The 15787-nt window shown below is 37.6% G+C and overlaps 1 protein-coding gene across 7 annotated transcripts in view; it reads left to right on the top strand.

Moving 5' to 3' along the window:
- LOC135103692 (multidrug resistance-associated protein 1-like) overlaps positions 1 to 15787 on the top strand; it is a 117539-nt gene that overhangs the window by 100860 nt on the left and 892 nt on the right. For 6 of the 7 annotated variants that reach the window (XM_064010272.1, XM_064010266.1, XM_064010265.1 and 3 more), the window contains 6 exons: positions 7177 to 7314; positions 9135 to 9245; positions 12391 to 12549; positions 12815 to 12981; positions 13282 to 13476; positions 13640 to 15787. The exon at positions 13640 to 15787 is cut by the window's right edge and continues 892 nt beyond it. In XM_064010272.1, coding sequence (XP_063866342.1) covers positions 7177 to 7314; positions 9135 to 9245; positions 12391 to 12549; positions 12815 to 12981; positions 13282 to 13476; positions 13640 to 13751 — 882 coding nt within the window. In that variant the 3' untranslated portion in view covers positions 13752 to 15787. The remainder of the gene's footprint in view (positions 1 to 7176; positions 7315 to 9134; positions 9246 to 12390; positions 12550 to 12814; positions 12982 to 13281; positions 13477 to 13639) is intronic. The other variant, XM_064010271.1, reaches the window with a different exon arrangement.

The following is a 15787-nucleotide window of genomic DNA, read 5'->3' as shown; positions in this document are numbered from 1 at the left end:
TTTTAGATGTGATGGTATTGCACAGCCACAGTGCTGTTTCACACCAGATGTGAGGACAAAACATACACAAACACTTTTTCTCTGCTTCAGGACACAAACAGACAAAAAGAGGTTCATTGGATGGTCATGAACATGAGGTTAAAAAAATGTTACTTCAGGCTAACAGAGATGGAGGGAATGAACTGGAGGTGTCATACACTAATGTTAATGGGTTAATTTCATCACAGCTGAATCTAAATGACTATCTAAGAGAAAATGAACTGGACATAATGGGAATAGTTAAATTGAAGCTGTGATAAATTAGTGTCTCTGGATATCGGCAGTGGAAAATAGAATGTATAGAGGAAGGACAGGAAACAAAAACAAGGAGGGGGAGTGATGATTTTAAGAAGGAAAGACTTAAGAGTTGAAAGTTAGCTATGGGAAGGGAATTGCCAAAATGATACAAGTGGGGATGAAATGAGAAGGGAAAAAGGAGGAGAGATTTCGTTGTGTATGTTCCACCTAATACAAGATCCTGGAGCAATGAATATTATGAGTCTAGAAGGACACAATTAAGGGAATGGCTGATTTTATTAGCAAGAAATCCTGATACAAGATCCTGCAGCAATGAACATTATGAGTTTAGAAGGACACAAGTAAGGGAATGGCTGATCTCATTAGCAAAAGTGACAACTTAATAATGATAGATTTTAATTGTAAAGAGATGTGTTGGGAGGAGTGGACAATGGAAGGAGGTGAAAGATCATGGAGAAATATGTTACTATAGATGGCAATGGACAGCACACTGACACAGTGGGTCAAAGAAAACAAAATTTCAAGGGATTGACAAACCATCAAGGCTGGAGCTAGTGTTTACTAAAGAGCCAGAAACAATGGAAAGTGTGAAATGTAAAAGCCCACTAGGAAAAAGTGATCACGTTATTGAGTTGATATTAAATGAAAGAAGAGAAGTGGGCAAAAGAGAAGAGCACAAAACTGGGAGATACATTTACAATATAGGAAATTTTAAACTAATGAGGAAGTATTTTGAAGCCAACTAGAGTAATTTTAATGAAGTGCAGGGATTAGAGAAGAAATGGATGTCTTTAAGATTTATAATGAGGGAGTGAAGAGATATGTTCCCAAATTGGGAAAGAGAGAAGTCACTAATAAAGTTTGGTTTAAGAGAAAATGTGAAATTGCAAAAGATAAAAGGGATATAGCATGGAATAAGTGAAGGAAAAGACAAAGCCTTTGGTTTAAATACAAACAGGAAAGAAATGACTATGTAAGAATACAATGAGAACAAAGGAGCTTTGAAAAAGAAATCAGTAGATAGCCTAGGTTATTCTACAGTTATGTTAACAGCAAGTTGAGAAAAGGGAAAGTATTAATAAACTTGGGATGGAGGGCAAGAAGTATGAAGATGAGGCAGTAATGGCAGAAGTTATGAACAGGCAAGAAGTATGAAGATAAGGCAGTAATTGCAGAAGTTATGAACAGTTCTTTTCAGACTGTTTACAAGCGAGAGTGAATTTAGAGGACATGAACAGGTTAAAGAATATATAGACTCACTGGAAGAAATACAAGTTTCAGTCCTAGAAGTGAGAAAAATAATGGAGGGTCTTGATGGGAGAAAAGCCTTGGGGCCAGATGGTGTGTCAAGTTGGATCCTGAGGGAATGTAGCAGACAATTAGCTGAGAAGATACATATTATAATGAACTCATTACCTGAGTGTAAAGTCCCCACAGACTGGAAGAGAACAGATATTGTTCCAATTTATAAAAAGGGATGTCAGGAAAAACTGTTGAATTATAGGCCAGTGTTCTTGACAAGTGTGGTTGCTTAGATTTGTGAAAGAATAATTAAAGATAGGTGGATAAAGTACCTAGAAGACAAGAACAGATTGGATTTGTGAAAGAATAATTAAAGATAGGTAGATAAAATACCTAGAAGACAAGAACAGATTGGATTTGTGAAAGAATAATTAAAGATAGGTGGATAAAGTACCTAGAAGACAAGAACAGATTGGATTTGTGAAAGAATAATTAAAGATAGGTAGATAAAGTACCTAGAAGACAAGAACAGATTGACTGACAGGCAATTTGGTTTTAGAGAAGGAAGATCTTGCACAAAAAAACTTGATATGTTTCTACTTGAGGGTGATTGATGTAGTACAAGAAAGAGATGGCTGGGCAGATGGAATTTATCTGGATCTATGGAAAGCATTTGATAATGTGCCACATAAGAGACTGCTATGAAAGATAAAAACATGAGAGGTTGAGAAGGAGTGATTTTGAAGTGAATGGAGGATTTCTTGAAGGACAGAGAAAGTAGAATGATAATTAGAGACAGAAAGTCCTCGTGGGGGAAAGTGATCAGTGGAGTTCCACAAGGGTCAGTACTGGCTCCAGTAATGTTTGCAGTTTATATTAATGACATGATGGAAGGAGTGAACTATTATGTGAGTTTGTTTGCTGTTGATGCCAAGTTACTAAAGAAAGGTGGGAAGGGAAGATTGCCAAGTACTGCAGCAGGATTTGAACAGAGTTTGGAAATGAAATCATAGATGGGAAATGGAATTCAACATCAGAATATGCAGTGTGATGGAATTTGGGAAGAGTAAAAAGAGAATACTAGGCAACTATAAAATGGGAAACAAAAAGATTACAAAAAGATTAAGAAAACGATAGAGGAAAAGGACTTGGGAGTAACTGTATCCAATAATTTATCGCCAGAGAAACGCATAAATAAGAGTATGGGTGAAACTTACAACCTTGTAAGGAACATAAAAGTAGCATTCAGATGTCTAGATAAGGAAATGATGCAGAAACCAATTGTAACTATATGCCAAAGGTTGGAATATGCAGCAATAGTGTGGTCACCATGTACAAAAATTAATATAAAGAAATTGGAGAGGATTCAGAGGTCAGCAACAAAGTTGGTTCTAAGTCTTCAAGACTTATCATATGAAGAGAGATTGAGAAAGTTTGAATCTACAGACACTGAAACAACAGAGGGAGAGAGGAGACCTGATTTGGGTGTATAGGCTGGTGAATGGATTACAAAAGGAGGACCAGCAAAATTTGATAGCATGGAATGTAAGAGATTCAAGAAGACATGGAAAGAAGTTGAAAAAGGCCACCTGTAGAAGGGACATTAAAAAGAACAGGTTTTCTCTGAGAAGAGTATAGACATGGAATAGCTTGGAAAAGTTTTTTTTTTAGGAGGGACACCGGCCAAGGGCCACAACAATCTAATTAAAAGAAAAAAAAAACACTGAGATGCCAGTCCTGACTAGGGTCCGAAGTGGTGGTAAAAAAATTGAAGGATAAGTGTCTTGAAACCTCCCTCTTGAAGGACTTCAGGTCACAGGAAGGTGGAATTACAGAAGCAGGATGGGAGTTCCAGAGTTTACCAGAGAAGAGAGAAGGGGATGAATGATTGGGTATACTGGTTAACTCTTGCATTAGAGAGATGGACAGAATAAGGGTGAAAGAAAGAAGAAAGTCTTGTGCAGCAAGTCCACAGGAGGAGGGGAGGCATGCAGTTAGCAAGATCAGAAGAGCAGTTAGCATGAAAATAGTGGTAGAAGATAGCAAGAGATGCAACATTCCAGCGATGAGAAAGAGGCTAAAGACAGTCAGTTAGAGAAGAGGAGTTGATGAGAAGAAAAGCTTTTGATTCCACCCTGTCTAAAGGAGCAGCATGAGTGGAACCTCTAGACATGTGAAGCATACTCCATACATGGATGGAGTACCTTGTATAGATTTATCTGCTGGGGGTGGTGAGAAAAACTGGCAGAGACATCTCAGAATGCCTAACTTCATAGAAACTGTCTTAGCTAGAGATGAGATGTGAAATTTCTAGTTTAGATTATAAGAAAACGTTAGACCAAGTATGTTCAGTGTAGAAGAGGGGGCCAGTTGAGTGTCACTGAAGAAGAGGGGATAATTGTCTGGAAGGTTGTGTTGAGTTGAAAGATGGAGGAATTGAGTTTTTGAGGCATTGAACAATACTAAGTTTGCTCTACCCCAATCAGAAATTTTAGAGAGATCAGAAGTCAGGTGTTCTGTAGCTTCCCTGCATGAACTGTTTACTTACTGAAGGGTTGGACACCTGTGAAAAGATGTGGAAAAGTGCAGGGTGGTGTCATCAGCGTAGGAGTGGATAGGGCAAGAAGTTTGGTTTAAAAGATCATTGATGAATAATAGGAAGAAAGTGGGTGACAGGACAGAACCCTGAGGAACACCACTGTTAATAGATTTAGGAGAACAGTGACCGTCTACCACAGCAGCAATAGAATGGTCAGAAAGGAAACTTGAGATGAAGTTACAGAGAAGGATAGAAGCCATAGGAGGGTAGTATGGAAATTAAAGCTTTGTGCCAGAATCTATCAAAAGCTTTTGATATGTCTAAGGCAACAGCAAAAGTTTCACCAAAATCTCTAAAAGAGGATGACCAAGCCTCAGTAAGGAAAGCCAAAGGATCACCAGTAGAGCGGCCTTGATGGAACCCATACTGGCGATCAGATAGAAGGTTGTGAAGTGATAGATGTTTAAGAATCTTCCTGTTGAGGATAGATTAAAAGACTTAGATAGGCAGGAAATTAAAGCAATAGGGCAGTAGTTTGAGGGATTAGAATGGTCACCCTTTTTAGGAACAGGCTGAATGTAGGCAAACTTCCAGCAAGAAAGGAAGGTAGATGTTGACAGACAAAGTTGAAAGAGTTTGACTAGGCAAGGTGTAAGCACAGAGGCACAGTTTCAGAGAAGGAAGGACTCCATCAGGTCCAAGGATTTAGGCCAGCGAGGGCATGGAAAACTTCATTGCGAAGAATTTTAAAAGGTAGCATGAAGTAGTCAGAGGGTGGAGGAGAGGGAGGAACAAGCCCTGAATTGTCGAAGGTTGAGTTTTGAGCAAAGGTCTGAGCCAAGAGTTCATCTTTAGAGATAGATGTGATAGCAGTGGTGCCATCTGGTTGAAATAAAGAAGGGACAGAAGAAGCAAAGTTATTGGAGATACTTTGGCTAGATGCCAGAAGTCACAAGGGGAGTTAGATCTTGAAAGATTTTGACACTTTCTATTAATGAAGGAGTTTTTGGCATGTTAGAGGAACAGACTTGGCATGGTTCTGGGCAGAAATATAAAAAGCATGAGATTCTGGTGATGGAAGGCTCAAGTACATTTTGTGAATCACCTCTTTATCATTTATAGCACAAGAACAGGCTTTGTTAAACCAAGGTTTGGAAGGTTTAGGTCGGGAAAAAGAGTGAGGGATGTACACCTCCATGCCAGACACTATCACCTCTGTTATGCGTTCGGCACACAGAGACAGGTCTCTGTCACAGAAGCAGTAGTCATTCCAAGGAAAATCAGCAAAATACCTCCTCATGTTCCAACTAGTAGAGGTAAAACACCAGAGGAACCTCCAATTAGTGGGGGTCCTGAGGAGGGATTGGAGTGATAGGACAAGATACACATATGAGAGGGTAACAGCGTAAGCAGAAGATTAGAGGTTAAGAAAAGGTCAAGGATGTTGGGTGTATCTCCAAGACGGTCAGGAATACAAGTAGGATGTTGCACCAATTGCTCTAGGTAATGGAGGATAGCAAAGTTGAAGGCTAGTTCACCAGGATGGTCAGTAAAGGGAGAGGAAAGACAAAGCTGGTGGTGAACATTGAAGTCTCCAAGAATGGAGATCTCTGCAAAAGGGAAGAGAATCAGAATGTGCTCCACTTTAGAAGTTAAGTAGTCAAAGAATTTCTTATAGTCAGAGGAGTTAGGTGAGAGGTATACAGCTCAGATAAATTTAGATTGAGAGTGACTCTGTAGTCATAGCCAGATGGTGGAAAACTCAGAAGATTCAAGAGCATGGGCACAAGAGCAGGTCAAGTCATTGTGCACATATACGCAACATCCAGCTTTGGATTGAAAATGAGAATAGAGAAAGTAGGAGGGAACAGAAAAGGGGCTACTGTCAGTTGCCTCAGACACCTGTGTTTCAGTGAGGAAAAGAAGGTGAGGTTTATTAAAGGAGAGGTGATGTTCTACAGATTGAAAATTAGATCTAAGACTGCAAATGTTGCAGAAATTAATGAAGAAAATGTTGAGGGGGGGTGTCAAGACAGTTAGGGTCAATACCAGAAGAGCATTCCAACCTGGGGACATTTGTGGCCCCTCCCCAGATGGAGACTCTGAGGCTGATGTAGGAGTCGCCATGATTTTGAATTTTTAGTGAAGGGTGTATGTATAATTAGGTGCTTGTAGTTTTGTGTGAAGGAAGAGAGTTGTCTTTAGAGGGCAGGCTGTGATTGCCCCCTTGTATTGTGAGATGCAAAGAGAAATGTTCAGTGAGGTCACAGCTGGGTTTAATGATAAGTTCACAGCACTCCTTGATCCAGTGCTTCAGACCTCACTTGGAGTAATTATCGTTTCGGCAGGTGCTTACTGCCTCCTCCTTGTAGGTTCATGCAAGGTCGATTCATGATTTCAAGACCAAGTTGGACAGTAATAGATAAAGAGATGGACAGCACAAGCATACGAGTACACAACTAGGTAATTAAATACACACACACACACACACACACACATAGGTACTGTATTTTGAGATAAGGGAGATAAGGGGGGAAAAAGGCAGTTTCTTCACAGGTCAGAATGAATAAGTGCTTTTTTCAGTGTTTTCAATACCTTGAGTTTCATGATCCTTGAGTTTAGTGCTATACTTTAGGAAGAAAGCATATGTGAAACTCAGAAAGGGAGTGTAGTAGTGAATGAGTCCATTGTTATTTTTAAAAAATTCCCTGGGTTAAGATTCAGGAGGTTCAGAATTGGTTCATTAAACTTTATAAGCATGATAAGTTTGATAAATGTAATTTTTGTAGAAAACTTGTAGAACATGAAGCACACATACATATAACAAGAACATGTGTTATATAAATGCCTCAGGTAAATGCATTGTTATTCATAACTTGATATAAAAATTAGCCTACTAATGCACCAAAGAGGTTAATTTGGTTTCACCTTTGAGTTTTTCCATAGGAGTGGCCATAACAGAACACTTTAGCATTACAGTTCTTTACACACCATCTTTGTTTATTTCAGTGTATCAACATTATTATGCAAATAAAAATTCTTAAGCTGTCTGATCATTTTAGATAAAACAGGTATTTTACAATTAATCTGATTTTTAGGTGACACAAACACTCCACTGGCTGATAAGGATGTCCTCAGAAGTGGAGACTAACATTGTGGCTGTGGAAAGAATCAAAGAATACACTGAAACTCCACAGGAGGCACCGTGGGATTTACAAAACACCAAGCCACAAGTGGTAAGGACCAATGAAAAAATGGCACACGTGTCTTTCCATTTGAAACTCATCTCATTCATAAAAAAATATTGAGCAGACATCATTACAATATGCATCTTTATTGTAAACCATTTTCCTTAGAATGATCTCTACTGCCTGCCTACTCACATTTGTGTTGTATTTTCTTTATAAAGGTTTTTCATTGCTATCAGATGCTATTTTGATTTCCTAAAAATCCCATTGCTTGTCATATATATTTTTATCATTCTTATCTTACACTTTGTCATACTATAAATTTCAGATTTTCCAGCTTTTTTTTGTTAACCAACACTGGCCTTTAATTCTTTGAATCTCTCATTTTAGACTTTGACAAGTTGTTTTTCACAAAAATTTAGTAAACTTTTGTCTATAATTAGTATAATCTGTTTCATTTTGTTGTCTCAATACCAAATTAATTCCTACTTGAAAACTGACATATGTCAAATATATATAGCCCTGCTGTCAGCTAAAACCAACACCACATTTGTCCACTAAGGGCCCTCTGACAGCTATATCCAACACCAACTTCTCCCTTTATTTACACAGCTTTTATGCTAGTCTCTTTCTCTCTATTTGAGAGAGAGAGAGAGCATCGTCTAACTCACACCACACCCAGCCACAGCCATGGTGAACTCAGCACACATGGTGGCAGGAAAGCAAAAGTTACATATATGTATATTCCTCACTTTGCCACGATCAAACCATATGAACTTCAAGTCTAATGCATATTCAACAGGAAGGATAGACGAGTCTATTGTTGTAAAGTTGTACCTGATGAGTGCTTGTAGAGCTGCACAATTAATAGGTAGAAATTAACAATTTTGGGCAGAAATGAGAAATAGTAGCTCACCCACTCTACCCACATGCCACAGTAATGGAATACCCAGAAAGCAAATGGAGACAAGGTCATACTGACCAAAATGCAACCTGCCCATCAGTGAAGTTCCTTGTTTTGAGGTGTACCTCACCCAAGTGCATTTATTAACGAGCATAAAAAATGCTGCTATCTAGGCTATATCAAAAACACTTTGTGTTTCTTACATACTACTACCAAAACAGTTATAAAAGTGACAGTAAGATCAACAGAGACACAACAATAAAATTGAAAGTATGATATAAATTTACACACAGAAATAGCATATATTTAGTTATTTCAATAAATCTTACCTAATTGTATATGTACGTAGTCAAAGAGACACTCATAATGCTTACAAAGAACACTAAAGCAAGAATAATACAGCATCAGAGTGGTGCATAAGATGAGGGAGGTTGGCTTCTGGGGCACTGTTGTGCACTCCATAACAATCTCCCATAGAGGCAAAGATAAGCTCAGATGAATGTTGTTATAATTTTTCCCCTTAGTTGTAGATCATTTCAAACTGATTTATGCAATGAGAAAAAACTGATGGGAGCTTGGGATTGAGGTGAAAAAAAAAAATCCAAATAGCACTGGGCTGTACGGGTTAAAAAGACTGATGACTGCTGCAGCCATAGGGAGGTTCAAGTGAGTGTGATTGGATTGATGTCCGTTCTCAAGTTGCTCCTCTCATCTCAACTTTGAGTGCCTATATCATTTGTTCATCATATCCATTCACATGCACACATACTATATTATGCATTGTTTTTTTTTTAAATCATGGCCTTGTATTTACTTGCACTGAGGCCAACATTACAAAAATAAAATGAAAATGGAAAAGTAAGAAATTTGAGAAACTGGTTCTTGTTCTCTTATGCATCTTTACTGTAATATGATTAAAATATTAAATTTACATGTGATTGTTAATATGTGTATGTTTGTGCAGGACTGGCCTCAGGAGGGGGTGGTTGAATTCAAGAACTATTGTACCAGGTACCGAGAAGGACTGGACCTGGTCATTAAAAACATAAATTGCAAGATTTCTCAAGGAGAAAAGGTAAAACTAGACTAATTATTTTAATGTATTTTAATGTGCATGAGGTTAATACACTCCTTAAGGGGACCAACCTAGTTGAAAATCTTAAAAAATATTGAAAAATGCAAAAATCATCTCATGGCATCCTTAGGCCTATTATTTCACAATGCATGCACAATAATTCATCATCCATACTTAAATACCATTTAAATGCCCATTTAAATGCACCCTGCTCACACTCAGTCGCTCAGTCAAGGTCATTGTAGCCAGAAGGTGGTTGTAGAAAAATATTCATAAAGAAAAAAGAAAACTAAGAAAGTTTGCAAGGAACAGTTTTCTTTATGGTGGTGTATGGAAGTTTCCTCTCACAGCCTGATGAGGAAAAGCCTCAGTGCATGACTGTACACACTTAGAGAGAGGGAGGGAGTTTGTGATACTCTCTTTCACTCACTCCCCACTTTTTGCTCTCTTTCACCATGATGAGTAAGAGGAAGTCTTACCTTACCCCAAAGAGCAAGATTCTGGTAAAAGCACTGAGAGTAGAGAAAAATAGGAGGGTGAGAATAGCCTCATGGTACGTCAGCCAGTCTGTCCTTCCCGCCACCTCACCTCCCACTCCTTATACAAGTTATGCTGTCCCACTCCATATACAAGTTATGTTTCTGCCTCTACTGCCCTGACTGCTACTTCTGTTATGTCTGCTGCTGTACAATTACAGCCATTACCTTCAGCATCACACCATTGTTTCCACTAGCAAGAGAATCTCTTAGTGAAGAGATCAAAAATTTTTGAGAACAATGAGGAAATCTCATTCACTGGAGACAATGTTTTAGTTTCAGTGGAGCCACTTCAGGCACTGGTGACTGTCTTCAGCCTCTCTCTCACTGCCACAATGTTGCATCTCTAGCTATCTTCTACCACTATTTTCATGTTAACTGCGTGCCTCCCCTCCTCCCGCAGCTTCACTTCTTTCTCTCACCCCTATTCTGTCCATCTCTCTAATGCAAGAGTTAACCAGTATTCTCAATCATTCATCCCTTTCTCTGGTAAACTCTGGAACTCCCTGCCTGCTTCTGTATTTCTATCTTCCTATGACTTGAATTCCTTCAAGAGGGAGGTTTCAAGACACTTATCCATCAATTTTTGACTACTGCTTTGACCCTTTTATGGGACTGGCATTTCATTGGGCATTTTTTTTTTTTTTTTATTGGATTTTTGTTGCCCTTAGCCAGTGCCCCTCCTACATAAAAAAAAAAAAAAATGTGCATCGTCCCAAAAACACATAAAAAAGTCCCGGGCTTGACACTCACCACCACTCACTGGACCACATGTATCAGTGTGGCACACCCTCATGAAGTGTGCAATGTTCCATCTAAGAGATTCCAGAAGCCAACAAAACAAGTCATCTGTCAACACAGTTGCAATTACGGCTCAAAATCATCTACAACTCAAAACAAATACGTTATAATACTTGGCACCAAAAATTCCAGTATTATATAGTTATATATGGATGAAAACCACGTGAGCATCCCTTTAAACTTTAAAGCCCCGTATCTCAAAACTAATTTATTGCATTATTCATCCATATTTCTCTGCCATTTATTGTTCAATTTTTATTATTCTGATGTCATTATGAAGAAAATTATGTGACAATTTTGATCATTTCTCTCTCTCTCTCTCTCTCTCTCTCTCTCTCTCTCTCTCTCTCTCTCTCTCTCTCTCTCTCTCTCTCTCTCTCTCTCTCTCTCTCTCTCTCTCTCTCTCTCTCTCTCTCTCTCTCTCGAGCGTAAGAAAAATAACTGATCAAGGAAAAATTTTGGATTTTTTTTCTCAACAATGAAATAAAAAATGAAAATTCTGTCACATACCATATTTGATGGCTCATAAGATGCACCTTTTTCTCCAAAAAAAAGTCTCAGGAAATTAGCCTGCATCCTATGAGGCCAAGGTTCAGCATTGAGGCAGTGGTTGGTGGTAAGTCAATGGCAACAGAGGCTCTAAAATCAAACCCCAGACATCTTCCCACATGTAAACAAAGTGATGATTGGTACTACACCACAAAACAATTCTTTCTTTCAAGGTAACAATATATAATAGGTCATACTTACCAGTAATTCACATAGAATGACACCAGTCAGGAAGAATTTGCCTAAGTGACCATGTACCATGCATTGCATGTACTGAAACAAACATGCAGTTGGTTACATGCTGAACCCAGTGAAACAGGCAAGCTTCACTGTGTTCTTTACAGTGTGATGCTGTTACTCCTTGAGGTAAGACACACTTTCATACAGTTAAAATTGCACCTGTCTTTTAACATTCTTATGAACAAACTTTATTACCCCTGTAGTCTCTCACAGTCACTGCCGATGCCATACATGTTTACATCTCACAACAGGATTGGTACGTAGGCTACTAGCAGATATTAAAGTTTTTAAATGCAAAATATTGGGATCTATTAATGATCTAAATGCATGTGAGTCTTCAAATGTCAGGTGAAATCCTTCACTTCATATTCAGAGCTTAAATCCACTCATTTATTTTTTTTTTCATTTCAATGTCTGCCAAAACTGGGTGCATTTTATGAGCCCATGTGTCTTATGAGCCATCAAATGTGGTAATTTTCTTTGGGAACTATCAAAGTATCTTGTGACAAGTTTTCAAGAAAATCCAAGAGAAACATGCAAAAATCTAAACCTCAGTTTTTTGTATTTTCATTAAAAAGAAAAACTGTTGCTACAAATTTAATGAAATTTATACATATAACTCATCTAAAAGAATTTTATAGCTCATAAAAATTTGGTGCAGTTTGGTTCTTATATAATGAAAATGGAAAGTAACTCACTCGGTTCCGTTAAAGAGATTGATTGACCCGTGACATGACCATTTATTTCTCCACGGGACCTTTAAATGTGAACTAAACAATGTAACTGTTAGTTTAGTTAATGTATGTACTATGTAATATTGGATTTTTTCTTTCACCACTGCTCTCATAAACTCATGGCGAAATATATATATATATATATATATATATATATATATATATATATATATATATATATATATATATATATATATATATATATATATATATAAGTGATACAATTCCACCTTAATTTATGAGTATTTTTCCATCCCGTATTTAACATGGCATATCTGTCTTCAGATTGGCATTGTTGGAAGGACAGGTGCAGGAAAATCCTCATTAACACTGGGTCTGTTTCGTATTATTGAGGCTGCTGAAGGCAACATCACCATAGATGGCATCAATATTTCCGAAATTGGCTTACATGACCTACGCAGCCGTCTTACAATAATTCCTCAGGTAGTTCAGTCTTTCCTGTGTGTGTGTGTGAATGGAACAGAGACAATGGAGAAGAGTTAACGAAGCATTAACATTTATTGGGGTTATAATTGAATTTTTAAGAAAATTAAGGGGAATGTTCATGTGATCATTCAGATATGCAAATGAGAAATTTGATACGTACCGTGAAAACAGAGTATCGGGTGATCAATTTATTCAGTGTAGTTGACATGGTACATTATTCAAGTCAGATGTACTATTAAATAGCGTTACTGTGCAATTTCAGGACCCTGTGTTGTTCAGTGGAACACTACGCATGAACCTGGACCCTTTCAACCATTATAGTGATGAGAAGGTCTGGTCTGCTCTGGAGCATGCACACCTGAAGGGATTTGTGTCCACACTCTCAGCTGGTCTCCAGCATGCAATCTCAGAAGGGGGAGACAATCTCAGGTAAGTGTTAAAAGAATTCAAGGATACAAGATTGGTGGTCCTTGCTGACTGCTACCACTTCTAGCAAGACATTTTATATAATGTGTGCCCAACTAATTAAATAATTAGGAAATACATAATCTAAATACATAAATCTAAATACATAATCTAAATAAGCATTCACTGATGCCTTTGTGAGCAACACTATTCAAGCTTACTATATGGTGGCTCAGCCTAGTACTATAATGTGAGCAACTCATTTTGAGAAACAAATATAGCTGTTTGACAGAGATGAATTGAGTGCTTTTGTTGATGCTTCAGTGTGGGCCAGAGACAACTTGTATGTCTGGCCAGGGCTTTACTGCGCAAGACCCGGGTGCTGGTCCTGGACGAGGCTACAGCTGCTGTTGATATGGAAACTGATGACCTCATCCAGCAGACCATTCGCAAGAAGTTTGTGGGCTGCACAGTTTTGACCATTGCACATCGTCTCAACACCATCATGGACTATTCCAAGTAAGTGTAATTCACATAGCTCACATCATTTACCTCCTTAGCCTCAACTCACATAAAACAAAAAAGAAATGCATCATATGAAAAGTCTTGGTTGTGTGCAAGTTGCTTTTTAAGTTAGTAATTGTTTCCAACATCACATATTCACCATTTACCATTCTTTCAGAGTCTTGGTCCTCGACAAGGGAGAGATAAAAGAATTTGACTCACCAGCTAGTCTTCTTAAGAATAGTGATTCTATATTCCATGGAATGGCTAAGGATGCAGGACTCGTCTGATATTACCTATGTCTATAATTTTTTTTTAGGGATTTGTTTTAGAATTATCAGGTTTGTATGTAACATTTGTAGGTTATGTGTTCAATTATAACTGTTACTAATATGTGAGAAAATGTTTGTGAACACATGTAAACACTTAATCTCAGCTCTCCTTTTAAAGGTAATATTAGCTTGGTATTACAGTATATGATGAGAAATTATGTTGCAACATAACATTGCTCCAGGTCATGAAATTTGTGTGTTTGTGTGTGTGCATGCACACTTGTGAGTGAGTGAAGATTGGCCTAGATGCTAAGATGTTAAAGAATGTCTGTGGATGTGATTGAGTGTGAATGTGTGCCTGTGGGCACCTTTCCTTTGTAGTGAATGTCAGCTTAGTACATGTAGATTTTGTTTTAATTGCAGCAGAAATGAAAACATGATCTTTGTAAATTTTGTAGGGAGATAGTAAATTTTGCAGGGAGATCTCAGTATTATGATTATTTGAATGTAGACAAAATGGAAGTTTATAAAGAATTACATTCAACAGATGTTGTTCTACAGATACTGAACTGGGCTTTCATTAATGTTATGGGAGAAGCTCCTTCATATAGAAAATACAGTGGAACGTTGGTTTTTAAACTTAATTCATTCCTGAATGCTGTTCGAAATCCAAAATGTTCAAAAAGCAAAACTGTTTTCCCCATATGAATCAATGTAAAATAGATTAATCCATTCTCAGACACCCATCCACCATATCTTAGCAGGTAATGACCAACACTTCCACTGCTAAGATGGCCGCTCCACATCTCCAGCTTAGAAATTTTTTATCCAGAAAGGATGTATTGAACAAACTTAGTGACAGAACTTATCAGAAGATATTGTTTAGACCATGTAGATATTCTCTTTGGCACCGATCAAGTGAGGGAAGCCTTACAGAGTGACATAGAGAGGAGCAATCCACTCAAACTGCCAAAATGAAGGTGATAACAACACTTAGACATTTTGCTGCTGGGAAAAGCTACTGGGAAAATGCAGTTATGCAGTAGTGATGGCATTGTGGGTGATAGAGAGAGCCACAGGAAGCTCAGGATTACTCCTGAGTGCCAAACCTTGTTTGTTTACATTGAGGTTCTTCAACTTCTTCAGTAGGATCACATTTAACTTATTTCAAAGATTGAATTACTGTCTTACTCTCTGTGTCTCTCTTCCAAATATATAAAAACAAAGGAAGTATTTATGGAAACTATAAATTAGTAATAAATGGCAGCTTTTGCTACATCTTGTAGTATTTGAAGTCAAGTAACTTTCTTTAAAAACCGAATTATGGTACGAAGCAATTGAGTTCAAATTTTTGTTAAAAAACCAAGTTGTTCAGAAAGAGAGATGTTCGGTAACCGAGGTTCCATTGTGCTTTGATAGACCTAGGCCATGAATACTTGAGTGTCACAAATATATCAATTGTTTATTCAAAAAGTGTGTGTGTGTGTGTGTGTGTGTGTGTGTGTGTGTGTGTGTGTGTGTGTGTGTGTGTGTGTGTGTGTGTGTGTGTGTGTGTGTGTGTGTACATATACACAGACAGCCTAGTCCTAGAACTTGGTGATCATTTTTTATCTAATTGGCAATGTGCTCATTTATGATGAGTCTCCTGTCATGGATATTATCCCCCAATGATGGCCTCACATGACCACTTTGAATACTACTGTAATTAGAACCATCCTTGCCTTTATAGCATAATGGAAACACAGAAATTTATCTGAAGGGAGGATCAAATTTTTAACAGGACTCTTGTAGAAAATTAGTCCAGTTTATTACCTGTTAATCCAAATTTATCACCAAGAACCCATGATTCTTACTCAGCCTTTACTACCCTATTAGAAAAAAAATGAAAAGAATTTTTGTTTTTACATTCTCAGTGATGGAAGAAAAACTAGAAAGAATTTTTGTTAATGCTTTCATTGAAAATACAAACATTCATCTTACTTTTCATGAAATTAAAACATGATTTTCTTTTCAAACTAAAGCTCTACATTATTTAAAAAAAATTAATTAATTAA

This window comes from Scylla paramamosain, chromosome 9, assembly GCF_035594125.1.
Source record: "Scylla paramamosain isolate STU-SP2022 chromosome 9, ASM3559412v1, whole genome shotgun sequence".
Taxonomy (NCBI): domain Eukaryota; kingdom Metazoa; phylum Arthropoda; class Malacostraca; order Decapoda; family Portunidae; genus Scylla; species Scylla paramamosain.
Note: the sequence above shows the minus strand (reverse complement) of the source record. Positions and strands in the feature narration are given on the sequence as shown.